The 23,843-nt window shown below is 38.9% G+C and overlaps 1 protein-coding gene and 1 long non-coding RNA gene across 2 annotated transcripts; both read left to right on the top strand.

Annotated features, from left to right (window-relative positions):
* The first annotated feature begins 2,083 nt into the window (after positions 1 to 2,083).
* On the top strand, positions 2,084 to 3,804 carry LOC121973351 (protein RETICULATA-RELATED 1, chloroplastic-like). The gene is made up of 2 exons (XM_042524833.1): positions 2,084 to 3,556; positions 3,647 to 3,804. Exons 1-2 carry the CDS (start codon positions 3,297 to 3,299, stop codon positions 3,702 to 3,704), a joined length of 318 nt encoding a protein of 105 aa, XP_042380767.1. The 5' UTR covers positions 2,084 to 3,296; the 3' UTR covers positions 3,705 to 3,804.
* Positions 3,805 to 4,418: 614 nt separating this feature from the next.
* On the top strand, positions 4,419 to 5,408 carry LOC121973350. Its single transcript, XR_006109533.1, has 3 exons — positions 4,419 to 4,687; positions 4,815 to 4,892; positions 5,290 to 5,408. It is a non-coding gene; the product is annotated as an uncharacterized LOC121973350 (long non-coding RNA).
* The last annotated feature ends 18,435 nt before the right edge of the window (positions 5,409 to 23,843 follow it).

Raw genomic sequence — 23,843 nt, 5'->3', positions numbered from 1 at the left:
TTCATGGTCATGAGCATTAGACAGGACACATCTAATGCGTCATCTTGATGCTTCTTATAAGCATCTTTGTCTGCTCGCGTGGCATTGGCAAGAGGAGCCTCCGAAATGGGCTGCTCCAGAACGTACAGTTTACGTTCTTGGGTGAGATCTATTCTCAAGTTCCTGTACTAGTCCAAGAAATTTGCTTCGTTGAGCTTGTCCTTCTCAAGGACAGAACGCAGGGAGAAAGAGTTCGTATTCGACGTCATGGTTATCTACAACAGAAAAATACAGAAAATAAATATCATATTCTTTTAAATCATTTAATTAGGTCTTTAACTAAATGATGCTCCCACTGAATTCTATAATTCATGTGGGACAAGATCCACATTATACTAACCCTTGAGTTAGCTTTGGCTAATACGCCCAAGATTTAGTATGATCGGTAGGTAACTATTTACCAATTACATCTCTATACAACTCTTGTTTATAGGATCATTATCCGCAGTTATATTAAAACTTGAATTAGCTTTGGCTAATACGCCCAAGAATTAATATAAATGTGATTTATGTCCTATCTTTCCATCCGTTAGAAGAATGCCTATAGTTGTACTCAGTCCAACCGAGTTAACTAGGAATACTCAATATAATTGAGTTTGTACTCGCCCATACTTTGATAAGCGGGACCAAGATTGTCCCTCCGTACCCTACCAAGATAATATGTGTTGCTCTGCTTTGGCAGATTCAACAACACATGTGATCAAGGTAGTGATAGGTATCACGGCACGGTAGGCATTTGAGTTGACGCGATTGAGATCTAATCTAATCGAGAGGGTGCATCTTGTACACGATTTAGATCTAATCTAATCGCTAAGCACTAATTAATTACTAATTATGCATCACATGCACTCAAGCAATTAATTAAATGATTTGTGATTAGTCATGGCCCTACTACGATCTTCTCAAGCCAATGAGAAGATCGGATGGTCAACCTAAGGTAAACAGCTTCTCAAGCTCCTCCCTTTGACCACCTTGTGTTGCTCGCGCCCTCCTCGTAACTCCGTCTCGAGTGGACCTTCCACCGCTCCAATTTTGTACATTACAATTTTGAAACTCGAGTTACATTCGAGTCTAAACTAATTTACAACCAGAATATAAAATAGAGAAAGGCACGACGCGCAGGTAGCGCACACTACAACAAAAACTGCAAACTACAACACCCCTATGACAACGGTTTTAAGAGAAAGCGTTGCGTATTTGCTCAAAGACAACGGTTTTTGCCAAAATCGTTGTCTTTGAACTTCCCATTAAATATAAAAGACAACGGTTTTGGCAAAACTGTTGTCATTGAGCGATTTTTTTTTAAAACGACAACACTTTTTACAATGGTTTTATAAACCGTTGTCTTTATCCGTGTTTTTAGTGTCTACGACAACAGTTTTGAAAAAACCGTTGTAATAGAATTTGGTCATTTCCCCCTTCGCTTTTTTCCTTTCCCTCGCTGTTTTCTTTTCGGCGCCGTGTTTTCGCGTTCCCAAACCTAAGCCATTTATCTTTCCCTCTCCTCATACGACGTTGTGCTCCTTCTCGTTTCCTGGTGAGCGGAGGCGTTCTCTAATGGGCTGTCGAAGATCCAGACGCACAAGAGGGAGAAACCGGAGAACGCCGCAGATTCCTTGAGCTGTAGATTCCTTGAGCCGTCTCTCGATTCTGAAGAAATCGCAGTTTAGTGGCGCTGGCTTCTTCGATCCTTTTTCCTTCGCTTCTGGATCTGCTCCGGTAAGCAGTTTGTTCCTCCGCCTTCGGATTCATAGTTTGCTTCTCATGGATCTGCGCTATTTCTGTATCGCCCGTGTAAGAATGTGTTTTCCTCCTTCAAATCTCTGTTAATTTTTCCAAATCGATGTTCAATCGCTTCGGAATTTGTCATGCAACCATATGATGAATCGCTCGGGAGTTTTGTGTTGTTTTATTGGATTCATTGGATCCGGAGAGTTCGTTGCTTTACTTCGTGGAGTGTTTTCGATCTGGAGATTACTATATTGTTTTTTATATATAAAAAAAGTGTATTTTGAAGTGATTACCAGAGGCGGCGATACTAACTGATCCATTGTCTCGTGCTTTTAGGGTAGAATTGCAATCGATTCCTGGAAGCCTATGGGTGGTTGGAGCTCACAGCTCCTCTTGTTATATCTGGCTGTTCTTTGCTCTGCGAATTATGTTTTATGTGGGAGTACAAGTCCATACGTACGTTCAGAATATCCATCTACCGATATCCCTCTAGATAATGAAGCGTTTGTTATTCCGGAAGGTTTCAACTCCCCGCAGCAGGTATAGCCATGCAAGTGCAATAACAATCATATTTATCAACATACTCATATTTTCTTCATCTTGTTGCTTTTCTGTGGTTTCCATATCTGTCCGATACTCAATCTTCCTAGTTGTATTCAGGTTAGTGTGTTTTGTAGATTTATATTCAACTTACAGGAGATAAATATGTCATGGTAATAGTATCACTCTGTGCGTGATAGAACCGAGATTGATGGAAATAGGGAGCGAGGTATATAATTTTGTGTTGGGGAAGCATAATAAGAATCATTCACATAAGTATGTTTACTATCTCATGTGTGGAACAAAAATGTTAACCTGGATCTATAGCATTTCAAACTATGCATTTTGAGCATGGGATTTAAAACAGAGATAGACTACCTTATTCCACTGTCTTCTTCGAAGGTGGTGGAAATTGCTTAGAGATGCTAGAACTACATTTTCATGTAAAGCTCATCTTCCAACAAGGTAAATTCATTTCTCTAGCATATCAGCAAGATTTGCCTGCAAAATCTTGAAATTTTGTTACACTTCACCCTCTCACACTTATCCATTCAGAAACTTTGATCTTTATATTTATATGTATAGTGTTGTCGAGCTCCATTCTATTTTAGTTTTCATAGAATTGTCTCTCAATAAAGTGGAAACATCGCATTTGATCTAATGCGACATGCAACTGAACTTGTCCATTATTCATTTTTTTCCGAATTTAGGTGCTACTTGCTAGATAGTGGCACAAGCATCATCCCTGTTTCTATGCTTTTCTGAACTTGTAGTATTTTGACGTGCCTTATGACATATATTTGCACATCTGAATTTACATAAATATGATATGACTGACTTGGCACAGAATATGCTAATGTTCTAGACAAATTTCATTGTCTGCAAAAGGGAGATGTTTTTATATGTTCTGATTATTAATCTGTTCTCCTCCGTGATGTAGAATCAAGCAAGAATGGCAATTGGCACTTGTCAATGTCCTTACTGCAATGACTTGTAATGGAATAATTGTTTGGTCCCTTGCACCTTGTCGTTCATATGGGAATACATTCCGCTTTGACTTGGAAAATACAATTCAGAAACTTCCCAATAATATTTTTGAGAATAGCTATCCTATGAGAGAATTTGACTTGCAGAAGAGAATTTACTCTTTCTTCTACAAAGCAGCAGAATTTTCTTTACTGGGACTAGCTGCAGGGACAATTCAAGGTGCTATAACAAAAGATTTTGCTGCCAAGAAGGAGGGAAGGTTAGTGTTTTCTATTTTTCCCCCTTTTATTGTGAATAACTCTTTGAAGATAATTTAATTATATGGTTTCTTAACTCAATTTTATGGTAGGTTATCAGTGACAATTCCTTCTGCAAGTAGCAATGCTCTTGGTTATGGTGCTTTTTAGGATTATATGCAAACATGCGCTATCAACTTTTAAATGGGATTGATAGAACTATGCTCAACCACTTCGATGTTCTTGGAGTTGCAATCTTCTTTAGTACAACATTGAGGTATTCCTATCTGGCTGATGCACTTGATTTTTTTTTTTTTGTGAACTTCTAAGTTTTTTCTATATAGTATCTTAAAGTGCTAGTAGTATGTTTTATTTTAATGATACCATTACAACTTGCTAATGGATGCTTGCACATTACTTAACATTACCATAGTTCTCTTTGTTTAGTCTTTTTCGATAGGTGTTCTCTATGTTTCCAATAGCTAATTTATGGTCTTGACATCATCACTCTGGTTTTATTTGTTATTTTTTCCTTGATTTATCCAAGTTAAGCAACTGCAGTTTCATAATAATTATATATCAATTGTTGAAATTATCGGTAATTGGATCTACATCAGTTTGGAAACTTTCTATATGCAGATCATGTTGGTATATTTGAGCCAAATGATGCCATCACATTGGAATGTTTTTTCTCTAAGAAATCCTTTTTTCCTTCTACTAAATTTCTAAATATCTTTCCTTTCCCTTTTTTTTTTCTTGATGAAGTTTTGATCCGCCCAAAGAGGTTTACTGGTTATACAAGACTTGCCATTGTTGTTGTTGCTGTTGTTATTGAAATTCTGGTCCGATTTACAACTAGAATACGTAATGCACTATTGCCTTGGGCTGAAACGGATCTCTTTTGCTTCACAATTTACAATGCTGGCCAGTTTCCATGTAATCGATACACACACTACATGACTACCTCCACCAGCATTGATCTTAATCTTGATAGGAAAGAAATGGTCATCCTTGGCACACAGTATGCCGGGGAGATGAAGAAGGTTTGTTCGGTGTGATGCACTATCTAATGCCTAAAAGAAACATTCTCTCCCTGCACTCTAGCAACAATATGGGCAAAGATGGTGATGTTGCCCTCTTCTTTGGACTATCAGGTAAGTGTTGGTCACACTACTTCCACATTCTTCCATTCTTTGGATTCAGCAAAATCACAACTTGTTGCTCATTTTCTTCTCAAAATTTAAACTTTATTTTCCTAATTGTTGTGAATTTGGATCCCAGTACTGTTATCCAGGTATATGGCTAACAAATTTGACAAGGGCAAGGTATGAAGTGAGGGAGAAGACATGCACGAGGAAGGTATCCATTTCCGTCCACTTGCTTCCATTCTTCTAAATCTCATGCTCTGATATTTGTTTCATCTTAATTTTCAACATTTTCTACCTTTTTTGATTGCTTTCACTGCTGTTGTGCTGCATGATAGTATTCAACCATTTTCTTCTATTATTAATTTTGACAATATTCCTTGGTTTTCCTTCATTGTTGCATGTCTTTAATGCAGCATGTCTTTGTTGGCCCTTTCGAGCGGGTCCACGTATGTTATGTTCCATTGGTGCAGTGGCTCGCTCTCCACTTATTGTTCATTTTTCCCCTCTTGATCACCTTGAAATATCTATATCTATTCTAGCAATTACATCGGTATTATATTTTCTATTGAGAAACATTTATTTAGTATCTTTTTATTGGTTTTGAACAGAAGAAGAAGAGGCGAAGAGGGTTGAAGGGAATGGAGAGTATGGACTCGGATTCAAAGTGAAGGGGAATAAGAAGGGACAATTTCGTTTGTTTTTTTCTCCCTTTTTTCTTTGATGTAGTTTTTTTTTCTTCTGAATTTGGATTTTAATGTGAGTAGTTGTCAATGGTAATATTTGACATATTCTCAATTTTCTCAAATAATTTCTTTTATTTGACTTTGCTTCTTTATTACTGATTTTTTTTACTAATATAATCTGGGTTTGTTAACAGTTCATGAAAACAATTTACTCCAACGAAGAAATTGACGAAGTGCGATCCGAATGAGCGGATTGCGTACTAGACTATATTCATTACTAGGTATAAATTACTAGACTTCAAAAGATGGTTGAACACTTTGTTTGTGACTCCATGACTTATTGATTTTGATTCCTTAGTGCTAATAATTTGTTTGTTCACAGCTAGCTATCTCCTTTGCTCAATACTTCATTCTTGCATTTCTACCATGAGCAGAATTAGCTGACATTTTCCTTATTTATTGCCTCTCTTTGTGGTCCAAAATTAATAATGGCTGGGTTGTGTGAGTAGCTTATTTAGTTGTTTTCGAATTATGCAAGGACTGACAATGTGGAAGTTATCTCTTTGTGAATTGTTAGATGATGACCTTTTTGTATCTTATGAGTTGCTCTACAAATTTCTTGTTTGTACTCTCCTTATGGTTTTCATCTATATGCCATGACTTAATCTTGTTTTTCCTCCTATAATTTATTATTTTTTCTTGTTTGTACTCTCCTTATGTCAATTTGCAGCTCCTGGCAACTTGTTACTTCCAAAATGGAAAAGCATATTATGCCTACCAGGTCTTAAAGGTAATGCAGTCTAGAAAATGGCACAGAAAATTGCATGAATATTTTGTTTCAAGATGTTAATGGATGTAATGCGCTTTGCATGGATTCTATTGATCTTGGATGATAGTTCACTTAAATAATGTTAGCTGCATGTAGTGCTAATTATTTAATAAACTATGTTAAGCTAGGTATCACTGCTCCTAGTAGATTCCATGTACTGTTATTCTCTAATAAACACCTCTTTTTGTTTCCTTCATTTGGTTTGATTTTGCCTTCTATGCACTACAGATTGGTTAATTACATTCTCCTTTTGGAATTCTGGAATTTGATAAGTTTTGTTAAATTTTCTCTTGCAGGTCGGGCAATTCGTGAGGCTTGAGTTTTTTTGATGCAAGAAGTGAGTTTTGTTAGGATGTAGCTTGCCTTGCTAATTTGTAAATTAAAAGCCATATGGAGAACATCAAATGGAAAACATGTAATTTAATGTATATGGAGAGTAATGGAAAACATGTGTATTTTGATGAGTAACAACTCATTTTGTATATTTTTGTATATGTGGCTACAAGATGAATTATATACGAATGTTTATTTTGGATTTAATGTAGTAAATATTTAGTTTTGCATTGGTGGTTTGCTTATAGTAAAATAAGATTGGTTGTTTGGTATTAATGAACATTAAAGACAACAGTTAAAAATGTTGTAAAAATCAGGTAAACCACAACGAAATTTTTTTGTAAAAAGTGATAAAAGACAACGATTTTATCCGTTGTAAAATATATTAAAACTGTTATAAAAAAAATAAAACGTGTCAAATATTCTCTACCACAACAGTTTATATCCGTTGTAAAAAATGTCTACCACAACGGTTTATTTCTGTTGTTAAAATTATCTACCACAACGGTTTTAAAACGTTGTCGTATCCTTCGTAGCCAAATTTTGGGCATATAAATAACAACGGATAAAAACCGTTGTCAAATGTCTACAAAGACAACGGATTCAAAACTGTTGTCGTAGGGCAATACATTCTACAACACCCTCAGTTACAACGGTTTTTTGACCCTACGACAACGGATAATATCCGTTGTCGTTTGCTGTTTTTGTTGTAGTGGAATCAAATATACAACACGCACATCACATGACGGCACACATGCCGTATTATGAATTATAATACATTTCCAATCAAATTGGGTCATTTTGGGTCATGACTATCACAAAATGATACATAATTCTAAATTATGTATTTTCTATAATTTTTTGTAATTTTTACTATGAGTATAAATTCCCGACGGCTCCGTTTAGTGGGTTTTCGAGCGCAATCGCAGAACGAATCCCCTTGCGGGGCCAAGGGCAGCGCCCCTACCCACGATCTAACCATCGTGAGTATTCCTTAGCGATCCTACAGCGCCTTAGCCCACTGTCCCAAAAAGATTTGGGGCGAAACCTTGCCGTTTCGAAAAAATCTTCTCGGTAGTCGAAGCCTACAAGTGTCGAAACACTTGTGCTTCATTTCTATGAGAAAAATACCCATAAAAACTATAAAAATATGAAATTTACAGAATATTATAGAACTGCTATTTTCATAAAAATACAAAATAAATTTGTACAAGACTTCGCACGTGGCTCTGATACCACTGCTGGATTTTTCGGGCCGTGAAAACCGCTTTTTCGCATCGTGGAAACCCCGAAACCCCAAGCCACCGGATCTATTTATGCTCTCACATGATATGATATGACTTTATGTTATGCGCTCACATGATATGTTATGATTTACCACTTTATGTTCATGCATGATTCATGGTTTTTGTGAGTAGGAAAGAGACTTACTAAGCCTATGAGCTTATAGTTTTTATGTTTCTTTGTACTGCAGAAAAAGGAAAGGAATGGCTAAACCAAGAGGAGCAGCAGGAAGGGCAAGAGTGTGTGTGGCAGTGGCACGGTGGAAGAAAACTGCTATATGTTTTTAAGTTCTAAGTTGCTTATGAACCATGTGTTATTGTTATGTTTTGATAGTACTTTAACTAGTATGGATAGTTATGCATTTATGTTCTTTATGTTTCATGCTAGTATGCTTATGATAACAAGAAATATGCTTCAAGAAGTTGGTATTAATTAAGTGTATGCATGAATACTAGTAAGTCTACATGTTCAGTATGATAAGCTTGATGATTAGTGTAGAAAAATATTTAAATAACTATTTCCGCTGCCATGATTTTTATATGTATGCACGTATGTAAGTAAGTAACCCCGTCCCTCCTTAAGCAGCGGGAGAGCGGGTGTTACATAGGGGGAGGTAGATTAATTTTTTTTTATTTTTGCACTTGAATTGCAAATTTATTGTTTTTATTTTATATTTATTTACCCTAACTTAACTTAAGTTGCTCACATCAAAAAGAGGGAGATTGTTGGAACCTCAAGGTTGTTTTGATGTGATCAAAAAAGTTAAGTTAGGTCTTATTAGTTTTTGATCTCTGTGTCTAAGTGTGTAAAAACTTAGGAGCACAGGAAGTCGAGTAAAATACGCAACTAGTATTAAGGATGGCACGAGAGAGAGCCGATGGGCTCGGTACGTCTGAGGAACGAGGTGTTGCGGAAGACGGATGAGAAGGGACCGTGCAATGTTTCTGAGGGACGAGAAGTTGAGGCGGAAGATTGTTCAGAGAGCAAAAGGCGTAGCTAACGAGAAGGTCGACATGGGAGAGAGCCGACAGGCTCGGTGCATCCGGGGGACGAAGTTGCGAAAGAGTACGCTGGTGGACGAGAATGAAGCATGTGATGATTCCGAGGTACGAGAAGTAGCGAAAGAGTATGCTGGTGGACGAGAAGTTTGCTCGAGGAGAAGGTCGAAATTAGGTTCGGATGAGCCTTATTTCGGTTGGCCGAAATCACCCAAGTGAGCGGAACCAGAGCAGAAGACCTAGACCGAGGCGAGCAGCACTGAGCAAAGGGCCCAAATCGAAAAAATCAATAGTGTTGACTTTAAGGGTCTAGGCGCCCTGAATCAATCTTGACGCCCGGACCAATCAGAGCTCCCGGAATGTGATATTGACTAGGATCATGTTTGACCATGATCCGTTGCGAAGGGGTTAAAGTTTTATCCCTTTCCAAGCACTTGGAACCCTTTCCAAGTGCTGAGGAAGTACCTGGCACCATTCCCAACCATGAAGTTGACTTTGAAATTAATTTGGCACCAGGTGCGGTGCCAATATCGAAGGCACCCTACCGAATGGCCCTGACAGAACTCAAAGAACTAAAAGAACAACTTCAAGAGTTGTTAAACAAAAAGAAAATTAGACCAAGCACATCTCCATTGGGAGCCCAAGTTTTATTTGTGAAGAAGAAAGACGAGAGTATGAGATTGTGTATCGATTGTTGGGTTTTTCGGGCCGCGAAAACCACTTTTTCGCATCGCAGAAACCCCGAAACCCCAAGCCACCGGATCCGTGTGAAGTAAAATAAAACAAAAATACAAGTACGAGTTTCTTACATCTAGATCTACACTAGGAGAAGGAAGTTACCGTTGATGCGATGCCCTTCGCAATCCCGCTCGTCCAACGGTTCACCAGATCTCAAGATCGTTAAGCGTACGATCCTCTAGAAGTATCCACACGAACAAACTAGGTGGAGAAACCTAACACAAAGGTGTGCTAGCACCTTGGTAAGGTTCGTCCAATAGAGGAGAGGGAGAGCAAGAAGAGAGAGCAAGGAGGAAGATGAGTTGAATTGGCTTGAATGAAAATCAATTTCATTCCACCACAATAAGTGGCCAGCCACATTAAGGAGTGTAACTCCTTTTCATTAAATGTAGAGGCCATTAAAGAGGGGACTTGTAACCTCCATGAGGTGGCACACACATGTGCCAACTATGATGATGTAGCACATTATCATTAGTCCTCCTAATGCCAACTCACAAATGAGGTGGCAAATAGTCAAGTCAAACTTGACTCTTCCTCTTCCTCTCAAGTCAAGTCAAACTTGACATTATAACTCCCATGGTTGATCAAATCCAACCATTTGATTCAAGCCAATTTAATATAATGAATCTAATTCATTTAATTAAATTGATTCAATGAGTCATAATCTAAATTAGACTCATTGAAAACATGAATCAACTTGAGTCCAACTCAATTAGATCAATTAGGATTACAGTTAATCCAATTTGATTCATCACATGAATCTAATCCTCTTGGTTCATCATATGAACCTAATCTCCATCTAATTATCCTTAGTGTGTGACCCTATAGGTTCTTGTAACGTTGGCAATGCCCCTAAACCCATTAAGGAGCATAAGTAATGAGCGGTATCGAGCAACACATCATTACTACCCAAGTTACAAGAATATTGAGATCCAACATCACCTTGTGACTACTAATTGTGACTCCTCACAATATATGACAAGTGTTCTTCTATCTTAGACATCTAGATTGATCAATGTGAGGCATAGACCGTATCATCCTCTGACCAATCTAAATCTTGAACTCTAAGTAGACTCACTAAAACAAATGAGCTCAATATCTCATATTGACTCATTTGGGCATGGCCATGCACTTCGTGGTCTCACTCTATCAAGAATATCGATGTCTCTCCCATCATATAGGAGGGATAGATCCCATCTACATCACTCACATCCCTCTGCATAATTCGTTACATTCCCAGTAATCGCCTTTATAGTCCACCTAGTTACGGGTGACGTTTAACAAAACCAAAGTACATAACTCCTTATGTAGGGAACCATGGTGACTTCAGTTCTAAGAACTAGTAGTCATACTAATAATCACATGAGAAAGTATATGACACTCATATAACGATCCATGATACATTCTCATGGCGGGTCATTCAGTATACATTCTCTAATGCATACCCATGTGTCAACTTGATATCTCTATATCCATGACTTGTGAGATCAAGTCATCGAGTTGACCTACATACTAGTCTCGTCGCATTAACATTGTCCCTGAATGTCGAGTACGCATTAACATTGTCCCTGAATGTTAATACTCGACTAGGAATGATTAAGAGTAGTGTTCCCTATATCATCTCACTATCGATTCAACTAACCGATTGATATAGGTATGGACCCTCTACTCAAGGACGCTATTATACTTATTTATTTGGCACCAATACAAGTAAGTATAATAATCCAAAAAACAAATGTCTTTATTTATATAAGAATATGATACAACAAGTCCATAATACAATCATCAAATGATTTGCTCTAGCCTTAGTAGCATTTATGGATCTAATGAATAGAGTGTTCAGAGCATATCTTGATAAATTTATGGTGGTGTTTATCGACGACATCCTCGTATATTCACTTAGTGAAGAATACCATAAAGAGCACCTTCGCCTTGCCCGCAAGACACTGAGAGAAAAAGAACTATATGCTAAATTCAAGAACTATGTGAATTTTGGTTAAAAAGTGTCACCTTCTTGGGTCACATAATCTCTAAAGTAGGCATTTCTGTAGAACCCAAGAAAGTCGAAGCAATTTTAGACTGGCCAAGACCAAAGACAATAACAGAGATTCAAACCTTTTTGGGGCTAGCCGGCTATTATCGAAAATTCATTTAAGGATTTTCCTCGATAGCTATACCTCTCACCAAGCTCACACAAAAGAACTCCAAATTTAACTGGAGTGAAGAATGTGAGAAGAGTTTTGTAACATTGAAGAAAAGGCTTACATCTACACTAGTACTAGTACTACCCGCAGAGGATAAAGACTTCACTATTTACAATGATGCATCAAAAGGATGAGGTATGGGGTGTGTCTTCATGCAAGAGGGAAGGATTATTGCTTACTCTTCATAACAACTGAAACCGTACAAGCAAAATTATCCAATGCATTGTTGGGTTTTTCGGGCCGCAATAACCGCTTTTTCGCGTCGCGGAAACCCCGAAACTCCCTAGCCAACGGATCCGTGCAAAGAAAATTTTTTGGAAAAACTACGAGTACGAGTTTACCTAGATCTACACTTAAATCTACATGGAGAAAATCTTATACCTTCGATGTGTGCCCGTCGCGAGTCCCGCTTGTCCAAGGAGATGTCGGATCTCTAGTTGTCAAAATAGACAACTCTCTAGAAGTATCCACACGAACAAGATGTGTTCTCTAACACACAAGGATGGAGAAGAGAACACCACAAGTGTGCTAGCACTTCTTGATGCTCTTGGATGGGATTGGAAGAAGAAGAAAGGAAAAGAAGAGAACACACTCCTCTAAAATCTCTATGTGACTTTCACTAACCTTTCTTTTTGGATTAGATTCACTCTCCTTTCTTCTCCCTTGCTTGAAACCCACGACTAAGAGAAGAGAAGGAGCAAGAAGAGAGCTTAGGAGGAGGAAGATGACTTGAATGAGAGTTACTCACCAAAAGAAAACTTCTCTTTTTTTTCATCAAGTGGTGTAACCCCCTTCACATTAATCACAATTAATGTGGAGGCCATTAAAGAGAATAGTTATAACCTCCATGTGGTGGCACATGTGATGATGTGGCACATCATCATTAGTTCTCCTAATGCCAAGTCACAAATGATGTGGCATAAAGTCAAGTCAAACTTGACTCTTCCTCTTCCTCTCAAGTCAAGTCAAACTTGACTTAATCTCTTTTAAGGTTGATCTAATCCAACCATTTAATTCAAGCCAATTTAATATAATGAATCTAATTCATTTAATTAAATTGATTCAATGAGTCATAATCTTAATTAGACTCATTGAACACATGAATCAACTTGAGTCCAACTCAATTGGCTCAATTAGAATTACTCTTAATCAAATTTGATTCATCACATGAATCTAATCCTCTTGGTTCATCATATGAACCTAATCTCCATTCACTTGTTCTTTGTGTGTGACCCAATAGGTTTTTGTAACTTTGGTAATGCCCCTAAACTCATTTAGAAGCATAAGTAATGAGTGGTATCTAGCAATACATCATTACTACACAAGTTACAAGAATGTTGAGATCCAACATCACCTTGTGACTACTAATTGTGACTCCTCACAATATATGACAAGTGTTCTTCTATCTTAGACATCTAGATTGATCAATGTGAGGTATAGACCGTATCATCCTCTGACCAATCTAAATCTTGAACTCCAAGTAGACTCACTAAATCAAATGAGTTCAATATCTCATATTGACTCATTTGAGCATGGCCATGCACTTCGTGGTCTCACTCTATCAAGAATATCGATGTCTCTCCCGTCATATAGGAGGGATAGATCCCATCTACATCACTCACATCCCTCTGCATAATTCGTTACATACCCAGTAATCACCTTTATAGTCCACCCAGTTACGGGTGACGTTTGACAAAACCAAAGTACATAACTCCTTATGTAGGGAACCTGGTGACTTCAGGTTTAAGAACTAGTAGTCATACTAATAATCACATGAGAAAGTATATGACACTCATATAACGATCCATGATACTTTCTCATGACGGGTCATTCAGTATACATTCTTCAATGCATACCCATGTGTCAACTTGATATCTCTATATCCATGACTTGTGAGATCAAGTCATCGAGTTGACCTACATACTAGTCTCGTCGCATTAACATTGTCCCTGAATGTTAATACTCGACTAGGAATGATTAAGAGTAGTGTTCCCTATATTATCTCACTATCGATTCAACTAACCGATTGATATAGGTATGAACCCTCTACTCAAGGACGCTATTATACTTAGTTATTTGGCACCAATACAAGTAAGTATAATAACCCAAAAAACAAATGTCTTTATTTATATAAGAATATGATACAACAAGTCCATAATACAATCATCAAATAATTTGCTCTAGCCTTAGTAGCATTTATGGATCTGATGAATAGAGTGTTCAGAGCATATCTTGATAAATTTATGGTGGTGTTTATCGACGACATCCTCGTATATTCACTTAGTGAAGAATACCATAAAGAGCACCTTCGCCTTGCCCGCCAGACACTGAGAGAAAAAGAACTATATGCTAAATTCAAGAACTATGTGAATTTTGGTTAAAAAGTGTCACCTTCTTGGGTCACATAATCTCTAAAGTAGGCATTTCTGTAGAACCCAAGAAAGTCGAAGCAATTTTAGACTGGCCAAGACCAAAGACAATAACAGAGATTCGAACCTTTTTGGGGCTAGCCGGCTATTATCGAAAATTCATTTAAGGATTTTCCTCGATAGCTATACCTCTCACCAAGCTCACACAAAAGAACTCCAAATTTAACTGGAGTGAAGAATGTGAGAAGAGTTTTGTAACATTGAAGAAAAGGCTTACATCTACACTAGTACTAGTACTACCCGCAGAGGATAAAGACTTCACTATTTACAATGATGCATCAAAAGGATGAGGTATGGGGTGTGTCTTCATGCAAGAGGGAAGGATTATTGCTTACTCTTCATAACAACTGAAACCGTACAAGCAAAATTATCCAATGCATTGTTGGGTTTTTCGGGCCTCGATAACCGCTTTTTCGCGTGGCGGAAACCCCGAAACGCCCTAGCCAATGGATCCGTGCAAAGAAAATTTTTTGGAAAAACTACGAGTACGAGTTTACCTAGATCTACACTTAGATCTACATGGAGAAAATCTTATACCTTCGATGTGTGCCCTTCGTGAGTCCCGCTTGTCCAAGGAGATGCTGGATCTCTAGTTGTCAAAATAGACAACTCTCTAGAAGTATCCACACGAACAAGATGTGTTCTCTAACACACAAGGATGGAGAAGAGAACACCACAAGTGTGCTAGCACTTCTTGATGCTCTTGGATGGGATTGGAAGAAGAAGAAAGGAAAAGAAGAGAACACACAACTCTAAAATCTCTATGTGACTTTCACTAACCTTTCTTCTTGGATTAGATTCACTCTCCTTTCTTCTCCCTTGCTTGAAACCCACGACTAAGAGAAGAGAAGGAGCAAGAAGAGAGCTTAGGAGGAGGAAGATGACTTGAATGAGAGTTACTCACCAAAAGAAAACTTCTCTTTTTTTTCATCAAGTGGTGTAACCCCCTTCACATTAATCACAAGTAATGTGGAGGCCATTAAAGAGAATAGTTATAACCTCCATGTGGTGGCACATGTGATGATGTGGCACATCATCATTAGTTCTCCTAATGCCAAGTCACAAATGATGTGGCATAAAGTCAAGTCAAACTTGACTCTTCCTCTTCCTCTCAAGTCAAGTCAAACTTGACTTAATCTCTTTTAAGGTTGATCTAATCCAACCATTTAATTCAAGCCAATTTAATATAATGAATCTAATTCATTTAATTAAATTGATTCAATGAGTCATAATCTAAATTAGACTCATTGAACACATGAATCAACTTGAGTCCAACTCAATTGGCTCAATTAGGATTACTCTTAATCAAATTTGATTCATCACATGAATCTAATCCTCTTGGTTCATCATATGAACCTAATCTCCATTCACTTGTTCTTTGTGTGTGACCCAATAGGTTTTTGTAACTTTGGTAATGCCCCTAAACTCATTTAGAAACATAAGTAATGAGTGGTATCTAGCAATACATCATTACTACACAAGTTACAAGAATGTTGAGATCCAACATCACCTTGTGACTACTAATTGTGACTCCTCATAATATATGACAAGTGTTCTTCTATCTTAGACATCTAGATTGATCAATGTGAGGTATAGACCGTATCATCCTCTGACCAATCTAAATCTTGAACTCCAAGTAGACTCACTAAATCAAATGAGCTCAATATCTCATATTGACTCATTTGGGCATGGCCATGCACTTCGTGGTCTCACTCTATCAAGAATATCGATGTCTCTCCCGTCATATAGGAGGGATAGATCCCATCTACATCACTCACATCCCTGTTAGTTAGAGCTCTAGATCCAATCATTTGATGATTGTATGGACTCATGTATATCATATTCTTGTATATATATTAAGGCATTTGGTTTTTGGTTATTATGCTTATTTGTATTAGTGCCAGATAAAATAATTATAGTAACGTCCTTGAGTAGAAGGTTCTTACCTATATCAATCGATTGGTTGAATCGATAGTGAGATGATATAGGGAACACTACTCTAAATCATTCCTTGTCGAGTATTAACATTCAGGGACAATGTTAATACAATAAGACTAGCATGTAGGTCAACTCGATGACTTGATCTCACAAGTCATGGATTTAGAGATATCAAGCTGACACATGGGTATGCATTAGAGAATGTATACTGAATGACCCACCATGAGAAAGTATCATGGATCGTTATATGAGTGTCATATACTATCTCATGTGGCTATTAGTATGACTATTAGTCCTTTGACCTGAAGTCACCATGGATCCCTACATAAGGAGTTATGTACTTTGGTTTCGTCAAACGTCACCCGTAACAGGATGGACTATAAAGGCGATTATTGGGTATGTAACAAATTATGCAGAGGGATGTGAGTGATGTAGATGGGATCTATCCCTCCCATATGACGGAGCGACATCAATATTCTTGATAGAGTTAGACCACGAAGTGCATGGTCATGCCCAAATGAGTCAACATTAGATGTTGAGCTCATTTGATCGAGTGAGTCTACTTGGAGTTCAAGATTTAGATTGATTAGAGGATGACACGGTCTATGCCTCACATTGATCAATCTAGATGTCTAGGATAGAAGGACAATGTCACATATTGTGAGGGGTCACAATTAGTAGTCAAAAGGTGATGTTGGATCTCGACATTTCTTGTAACTTGGGTAGTAATGATGTGTTGCTAGATACCGCTCATTACTTATGCTCCTAAATGGGTTTAGGGCATTGCCAACGTTACAAGAACCTATAGGGTCACACACTTAGGACATTTAGATGGAGATTTGATTCATATGATGAACCAAGAGGACTAGATTCATTTGATGAATCAAATTGGATTAAGAGTAATCCAAATTGGGCTAATTGAGTTAGACTCAAGTTGATTCATGTATTTAATGAGTCTAATTTAGATTATGACTCATTAGATCAATTTAATTTAATGAATCAGATTCATTATATTAAGTTGGCTTGAATCAAATGGTTAGATTAGATCAATCATGAGAGAGATTGAGTCAAGTTTGACTTGACTAGAGTGGAAGAGGAAGAGGAAGAGTCAAGTTTGACTTGACTCTTTACCACATCATGAGTGAGGTGGCAAGATGTGGACCAATAGTGTTGTTCCACATCATCTTGTTTTGCCACCTCATGGAGGTTACAAGCCTCCATTGCATTTAATGTGGGTTGGCCACATTAAATGAGTGGAGGTTACTCATTTGCCACATCATTGTGAGGTGGCAAGATGTGGACCAATGGTAATGGTCCACATCTTCATGATGTGCCACATCATAGGAGTTACTCAACACCTCTTAATGGCTTCACATTAATTGTGTTTAATGTGGAATGGGAGTTACACTCCATGGAGTGGCCGGCCACACAAAAGTGGTGAATGAAATTTGATTTCATTCAAGGCATTACTTCTTCTTCTTCTTCCTCAAGAGAGCTCTCTCCCTTTCCTCCTCTTGCCGTGACCACACAAGGTGCTAGCACACCTTTTTGTGTGTTTTCTCCACCTACGTGTTCGTGTGGATACTTCTAGAGGAGTATCTATTTTGATACTCTAGAGATCCGGCAATTCCTTGGACGAGCGGGAACGCGAAAGGGCACGCTTCGAAGGTATAACTCTCATCTAGTGTAGATCTAGAGTCTTTAAAACTCGTACTCGTATTTTTCGTTCGATTTTTCCTTGCACGGATCCGTTGGCCTTGGGTGATTCGGGGTTTCCGCGACGCGAAAAGCGATTTTCGCGGCCCGAAGATCCCAACAGTGGTATCAGAGCCAAGTGCAAGGCGAATACGAGTTTTGTTTTTTGGTTTTATGAAAACTAAAGTTTCTGTAATTTTCTGTAAAATTATGTTTTTTTGGGTTTTTATGAGTATTTTTCTCGAGTAATCGAAGCACAAGTGTTTAGACGCTTGTAGGCTTCGACTACCGGGAAGATTTTTCCAAAACGGTGATGTTTCGACCCAAATCCGTTTGGGACAGCGAGCGAAGGCATTGACCCAATAGGTTCATCACATGAATCTAATCCTCTTGGTTCATCATATGAACCTAATCTCCATCCACTTGTTCTTTGTGTGTGACCCAATAGGTTCTTGTAACGTTGGCAATGCCCCTAAACTCATTTAGAAGCAGAAGTAATGAGCGGTATCTAGAAATACATCATTACTACCCAAATTACAAGAATGTTGAGATCCAACATCACCTTGTGACTACTAATTGTGACTCCTCACATTATATGACAAGTGTGCTTCTATCCTAGACATCTAGATTGATCAATGTGAGGCATAGACCGTGTCATCCTCTGATCAAACTAAATCTTGAACTCCAAGTAGACTCACTAAAACAAATGAGCTCAATATCTCATATTGACTCATTTGGGCATGGCCATGCACTTCGTGATCTCACTCTATCAAGAATACTGATGTCTCTCCCGTCATATAGGAGGGATAGATCCCATCTACATCACTCACATCCCTCCGCATAATTCGTTACATACCCAGTAATCGCCTTTATAGTCCACCCAGTTACGGGTGACGTTTGACGAAACCAAAGTACATAACTCCTTATGTAGGGAACCATGGTGACTTCAGGTCTAAGGACTAGTAGTCATACTAATAGCCACATTAGAAAGTATATGACACTCATATAACGATCCATGATACTTTCTCATGGCGGGTCATTCAGTATACATTCTCTAATGCATACCCATGTGTCAACTTGATATCTCTATATCCATGACTTGTGAGATCAAGTCATCGAGTTGACCTACATGCTAGTCTTATTGCATTAACATAGTCCTTGATTGTTAATACTCGACTAGGAATGATTGAAAGTAGTGTTCCCTATATCATCTCACTATCGATTCAACCAATCGATTGATATAGGTAAGAACCTTCTACTCAAGGACGGTATTATACTTAGTTTATTTGGCACCAATACAAGTATAATAACCAAAAACCAAATTCCTTTATTTATATAGAATATGATACAACAAGTCCAAAATACAATTATCAAATGATTGGCTCTAAGGCTCTAACTAACAATCTCCCACTAGCACTAGTGCTAATCAGTGTAGGCTCTAAGCTCCAATGACCTAGTGTGACCATCATGCTTCCTCTGTGCCAAAGCCTTGGTTAAGGGATCAGCGATGTTAGCCTCTGTGGGTACTCTGCAAATCTTCACATCTCCTCTCTCGATAATCTCTCGAATGAGATGGAAGCGCCGTAGTATGTGTTTGGTCCGCTGGTGTGAGCGAGGTTCCTTCGCTAGTGCTATAGCTCCATTGTTGTCACAATACAGCTCAATAGGGTCAGCAATGTTAGGAATCACCCCAAGTTTAGTGATGAACTTGCGAATCCAAACTGCCTCCTTTGCTGCCTCTGATGCAGCAATATACTCGGCCTCTATTGTAGAATCAGCTACTGTGTCCTGCTTCGAACTCTTCCAGCTCACAGCACCACCATTTATGCAAAACACGAACCCCGACTGCGATCTATAGTCATCCTGGTCAGTCTAGAAGCTAGCATCACTGTAACCCTTTACAGCTAGCTCATCATTGCCTCCATATATCAAGAAATATTCTTTAGTCCTTCTTAAGTACTTAAGAATATTCTTGACCGCAATCCAGTGACTTTCACCTGGATCTGACTGATATCTGCTCGTCATGCTCAAAGCATACGAGACATCAGGTCGAGTACATAGCATGGCATACATGATCGATCCTATGGCTGAGGCATAAGGGATCTGATCCATGCGGTCTCTCTCCTCTCTAGAAGAGGGACCTTGAGTCTTCGAAAGACTCACACCATGTGAAATCGGCAGAAATCCCTTCTTGGAGTTCTGCATGGCAAACCGAAGGAGTACCTTGTCAATGTATGCACTCTGACTTAGGCCAAGCAATCTCTTAGATCTATCTCTATATATCTGTATCCCTAGAATGCGGGATGCCTCACCTAATTCCTTTATTGAGAAACATGTCCCTAGCCAAGTCTTGATAGACTGTAGCAAAGGGATGTCTTTCCCAATGAGTAGTATGTCATCCATATATAATACGAGGAAGACAACTATGTCCCCTACAACCTTCTTGTAGACACAAGGTTCATCTTCATTTTTTGATGAAATCAAACTGTTTGATTACATCATCGAATCGAAGATTCCAGCTTCGAGAAGCTTGCTTTAGTCCATAAATGGACCTATACAGCTTGCATACTCTGCTAGTATGCTTTGGATCTACAAAACCCTCCGGTTGTGTCATGTACACATCCTCAAGAAGGTTTCCATTCAGAAACGCGGTTTTGACATTTATCTGCCAGATCTCGTAATCGTGGTAAGCTGCAATAGCAAGCATGATCCGAATGGACTTAAACATCGCTACTGGAGAAAAGGTTTCATCATAGTCAATACCATGAATCTACTTGAAACCTTTAGCTACCAAGCGACCCTTATAGATAAGTCCATCCATGTCAGTCTTTCTCTTAAAGATCCACTTACACCTTATGGGTTTTACCCCTTCAGGTGGGTCAACCAAAGTCCATACTTGGTTGGTGTACATGGATTCCATTTCGGATCTCATGGTCTCTAGACATTTCTCGGAATCTGGTCTCATCACAGCTTCCTGGTAGGTGGTAGGCTCATCCTCTATGAGCACAACGTCATCATGGTTAGACAAGAGAAATGAGTATCTCTCAGGCTGACGACGTACCCTATCAGACCTGCGAAGAGGTAGGTCTACTTGAACTGGTTGTTGTTCCTCAACTCTTTGTGGAACAACATCATCCACAATACTTTGTGGTTCCAGTTCAACTTCCATCGAGGCATCAGTGCTATTGTTCGCATCTTGAACTTCTTCAAGATCGAACATACTCCCACTAGTCTTTCTAGAAACAAATTCCCTTTCTAGAAAGACCTCAGTCTTTGCCACAACTATCTTGTGCTGACTGGGAATGTAGAAGTAATATCCCTTAGTTTCCTTGGGATATCCTATAAAGTAGCACTTGTCGGATTTGGGTCTTAATTTATCTGAGACTTGACGTCTAACGTAAGCCTCACAACCCCAAATCCTCATGAAAGACACTTGGGCATCTCTCCCAGTTCATATCCTATATGGTGTCTTTATCACGGCCTTGGATGGAACTCGGTTGAGTATAAAAGCTGTCATGTCTAGAGCATAGCCCCAAAGGTATGTCGGAAGATCTGTGTGACTCATCATAGATCGTACCATATCTAATAGGGTACGATTCCTCCTTTCGGATACACCATTCCACTGTGGTGTTCCAGGAGGAGTGAGTTGGGATAGAATCCCACACTCAGCTAGGTAGTCACGAAACTCATGGCTAAGGTATTCTCCACCTCGATCTGATCGAAGTATCTTAATATCTTGCCAAGTTGGTTCTGTACTTCATTCTTGAATTCTTTGAACTTTTCAAAGGATTCTGACTTATGTGTCATCAAGTACACATAACCATATCTATTGAAGTCATCAGTAAATGTGATGAAGTACCTATAACCGCCTCTAGCAGCGACATTGAAAGGGCCACATACATTACTATGTATAAGTCCTAACAAATTAGTCGCTCTTTCGCTGTACCCACTAAAGGGTGTCTTGGTCATCTTGCCTAGTAGGCATGAGTCACACGTCTCATAAGATTCAAAATCAAATAAGTCCAGCAAACCATCCTTATGGAGCTGGGATAAGCGCTTGTCATTTATATGACCTAAGCGACAGTGCCAGAGATAGGTTTGGTTCAGGTCATTTGACTTGAACCTCTTGGTATTTATGTTATAAATAGGGCTTTCAAGATCTAGAATATAGAGTCCGTTTATCAGAGGTGCACTACAATAGAACATATCATTTAAATAGACGGAACAACATTTGTTCTTTATTGTAAACGAGAAACCTTTCTTGTCCAAACATGAAACTGATATAATGTTCTTAGTTAATGCAGGCACATAACAACAATCATCTAATTCTAGTACAAGCCCAGAGGGCAGAGATAGATGATAAGTTCCTACAGCAACAGCAGCAACCCGTGCTCCATTGCCTACTCGTAGGTCTATCTCACCCTTCATCAATGTCCTACTATTTCTCATCACTTGTACATTAGTACAAATGTGCGAAGCACATCCGGTATCTAATACCCACGATGAAGAAATAGAGAGGTTGACTTCTATAACATGTATACCTGAAGTAGAAATCTTATTTCTCTTCTTCTTAAGATCTTCCAGGTATTCTTTGGAGTTCCTCTTCCAGTGCCTTGCTTGTCCTTGATATAGGTGACAAAGATGTTCAACCATATTGTAAGTGCCCATCAGCTCATGTTGCTTCTAAAGCTCAGAGTTCATGGTCGCGAGCATAAGACAGGACACATCTAATGTGTCATCTTGATGCTTCTTGTAAGCATCTCGGTCTGCTCACGTGGCAGTGGCAGTGGCAGTGGCAGGAGGAGCCTCCGGAATGGGCTGCTCCAGAACGTGCAGTTTACGTTCTTGGGTGAGAACTATTCTCAGGTTCCTGTACCAGTCCAGGAAATTTGCTCCGTTGAGCTTGTCCTTCTTAAGGACAGAACGTAGAGAGAAGTTGTTTGTGTTTGACGTCATGGAAATTCTACAACAGAAATAAATGCAGAAATAAATATCATATTCTTTTAAATCATTTTGTCACGCCCCAGAGGAGTCCCTGTCCGAGAAAATTTCGGCAGCATCTCCCCTGTACGGTGGACAATCTGAAACTTTTCTACATCTCACAAATACCTCAGCCACAGGCGACTAGAATAATAACAACAAAATAAACCATCACCACGCAATTTATATAAGTAAACAGAAAGATAATACCCTGACTCGAAATCAACCCTACTCCACTACACTCGTAAAACTCAAATCCGACGAACTCACCTCTTCTGCCGTCCAGGCAGGCATGTAGTAGAATAAAACCAACTCATACCAAAACCATCAACGATAAGAATCCATACACAATCCATAAGTAAAACCAACACAAGACTAAGTCCAAAACATAGTCAAATAAGAAACAAAACAAAATCAAAAGACAACTACAGCTGGTGGTCTGCAGGGGACTAGCAACTGGAACTCTCTCCTGACAGCATCATCCTGAAATATAACAACAATGGAGGCGGGGTGAGTCCAACACTCAGCAGGTACAACTGATATACAAAGTAGGGAAATAACACGTAGCACTAATCATGCGTACAGTCTCTTGATGAAATAAAGATAAATGCCAAACTGAGGTAAACAGGAGAGAAACTGTACTAACCAGGACCTGAGTATAAGGTCAAACAGTCCGAAAGATAGGGAAATCCTGTATGCATGTCAAACATAGGTATCCAAACAATATGCAGCATATAAATGCAGCAAACACAAACGCAAGCAATAAATGCATCATGCATATGATGCCAATGATGCGTCCTGGTCACCCCTGACGCCAGTCGATCATCTCACACAATAGTGAGGCCGAGTGGGTAGGGCTGTGACAACCGTGCACTCTGTCGTCACTACTCCTGAAAAGTGACCAAGTGGACGGGATGCTGTCGGAGTACACCTATCCTCCTACCCCAAATCATAAATGGGGGAGCGCAATGCTCTCATCTCCCGGTACACGATAACAGGGAGGAATCCCTGCCGGATAACACGTTGTGTCACACTACCCATGAGCGGACCA

This window comes from Zingiber officinale, chromosome 4A (assembly GCF_018446385.1).
Source record: "Zingiber officinale cultivar Zhangliang chromosome 4A, Zo_v1.1, whole genome shotgun sequence".
In the NCBI taxonomy this organism is placed as follows: Eukaryota; Viridiplantae; Streptophyta; class Magnoliopsida; order Zingiberales; family Zingiberaceae; genus Zingiber; species Zingiber officinale.
This window is presented reverse-complemented; position numbering and strand designations above follow the sequence as displayed.

Coding starts and splice junctions, on each gene's coding strand:
- LOC121973351 (XM_042524833.1), top strand. CDS start 3,297: ATGACTTGTAATGGAATAATTGTTTGGTCCCTTGCACCTTGTCGTTCA. Junction 3,557..3,646: donor GCTGCCAAGAAGGAGGGAAG/GTTAGTGTTTTC, acceptor ATTTTATGGTAG/GTTATCAGTGACAATTCCTT.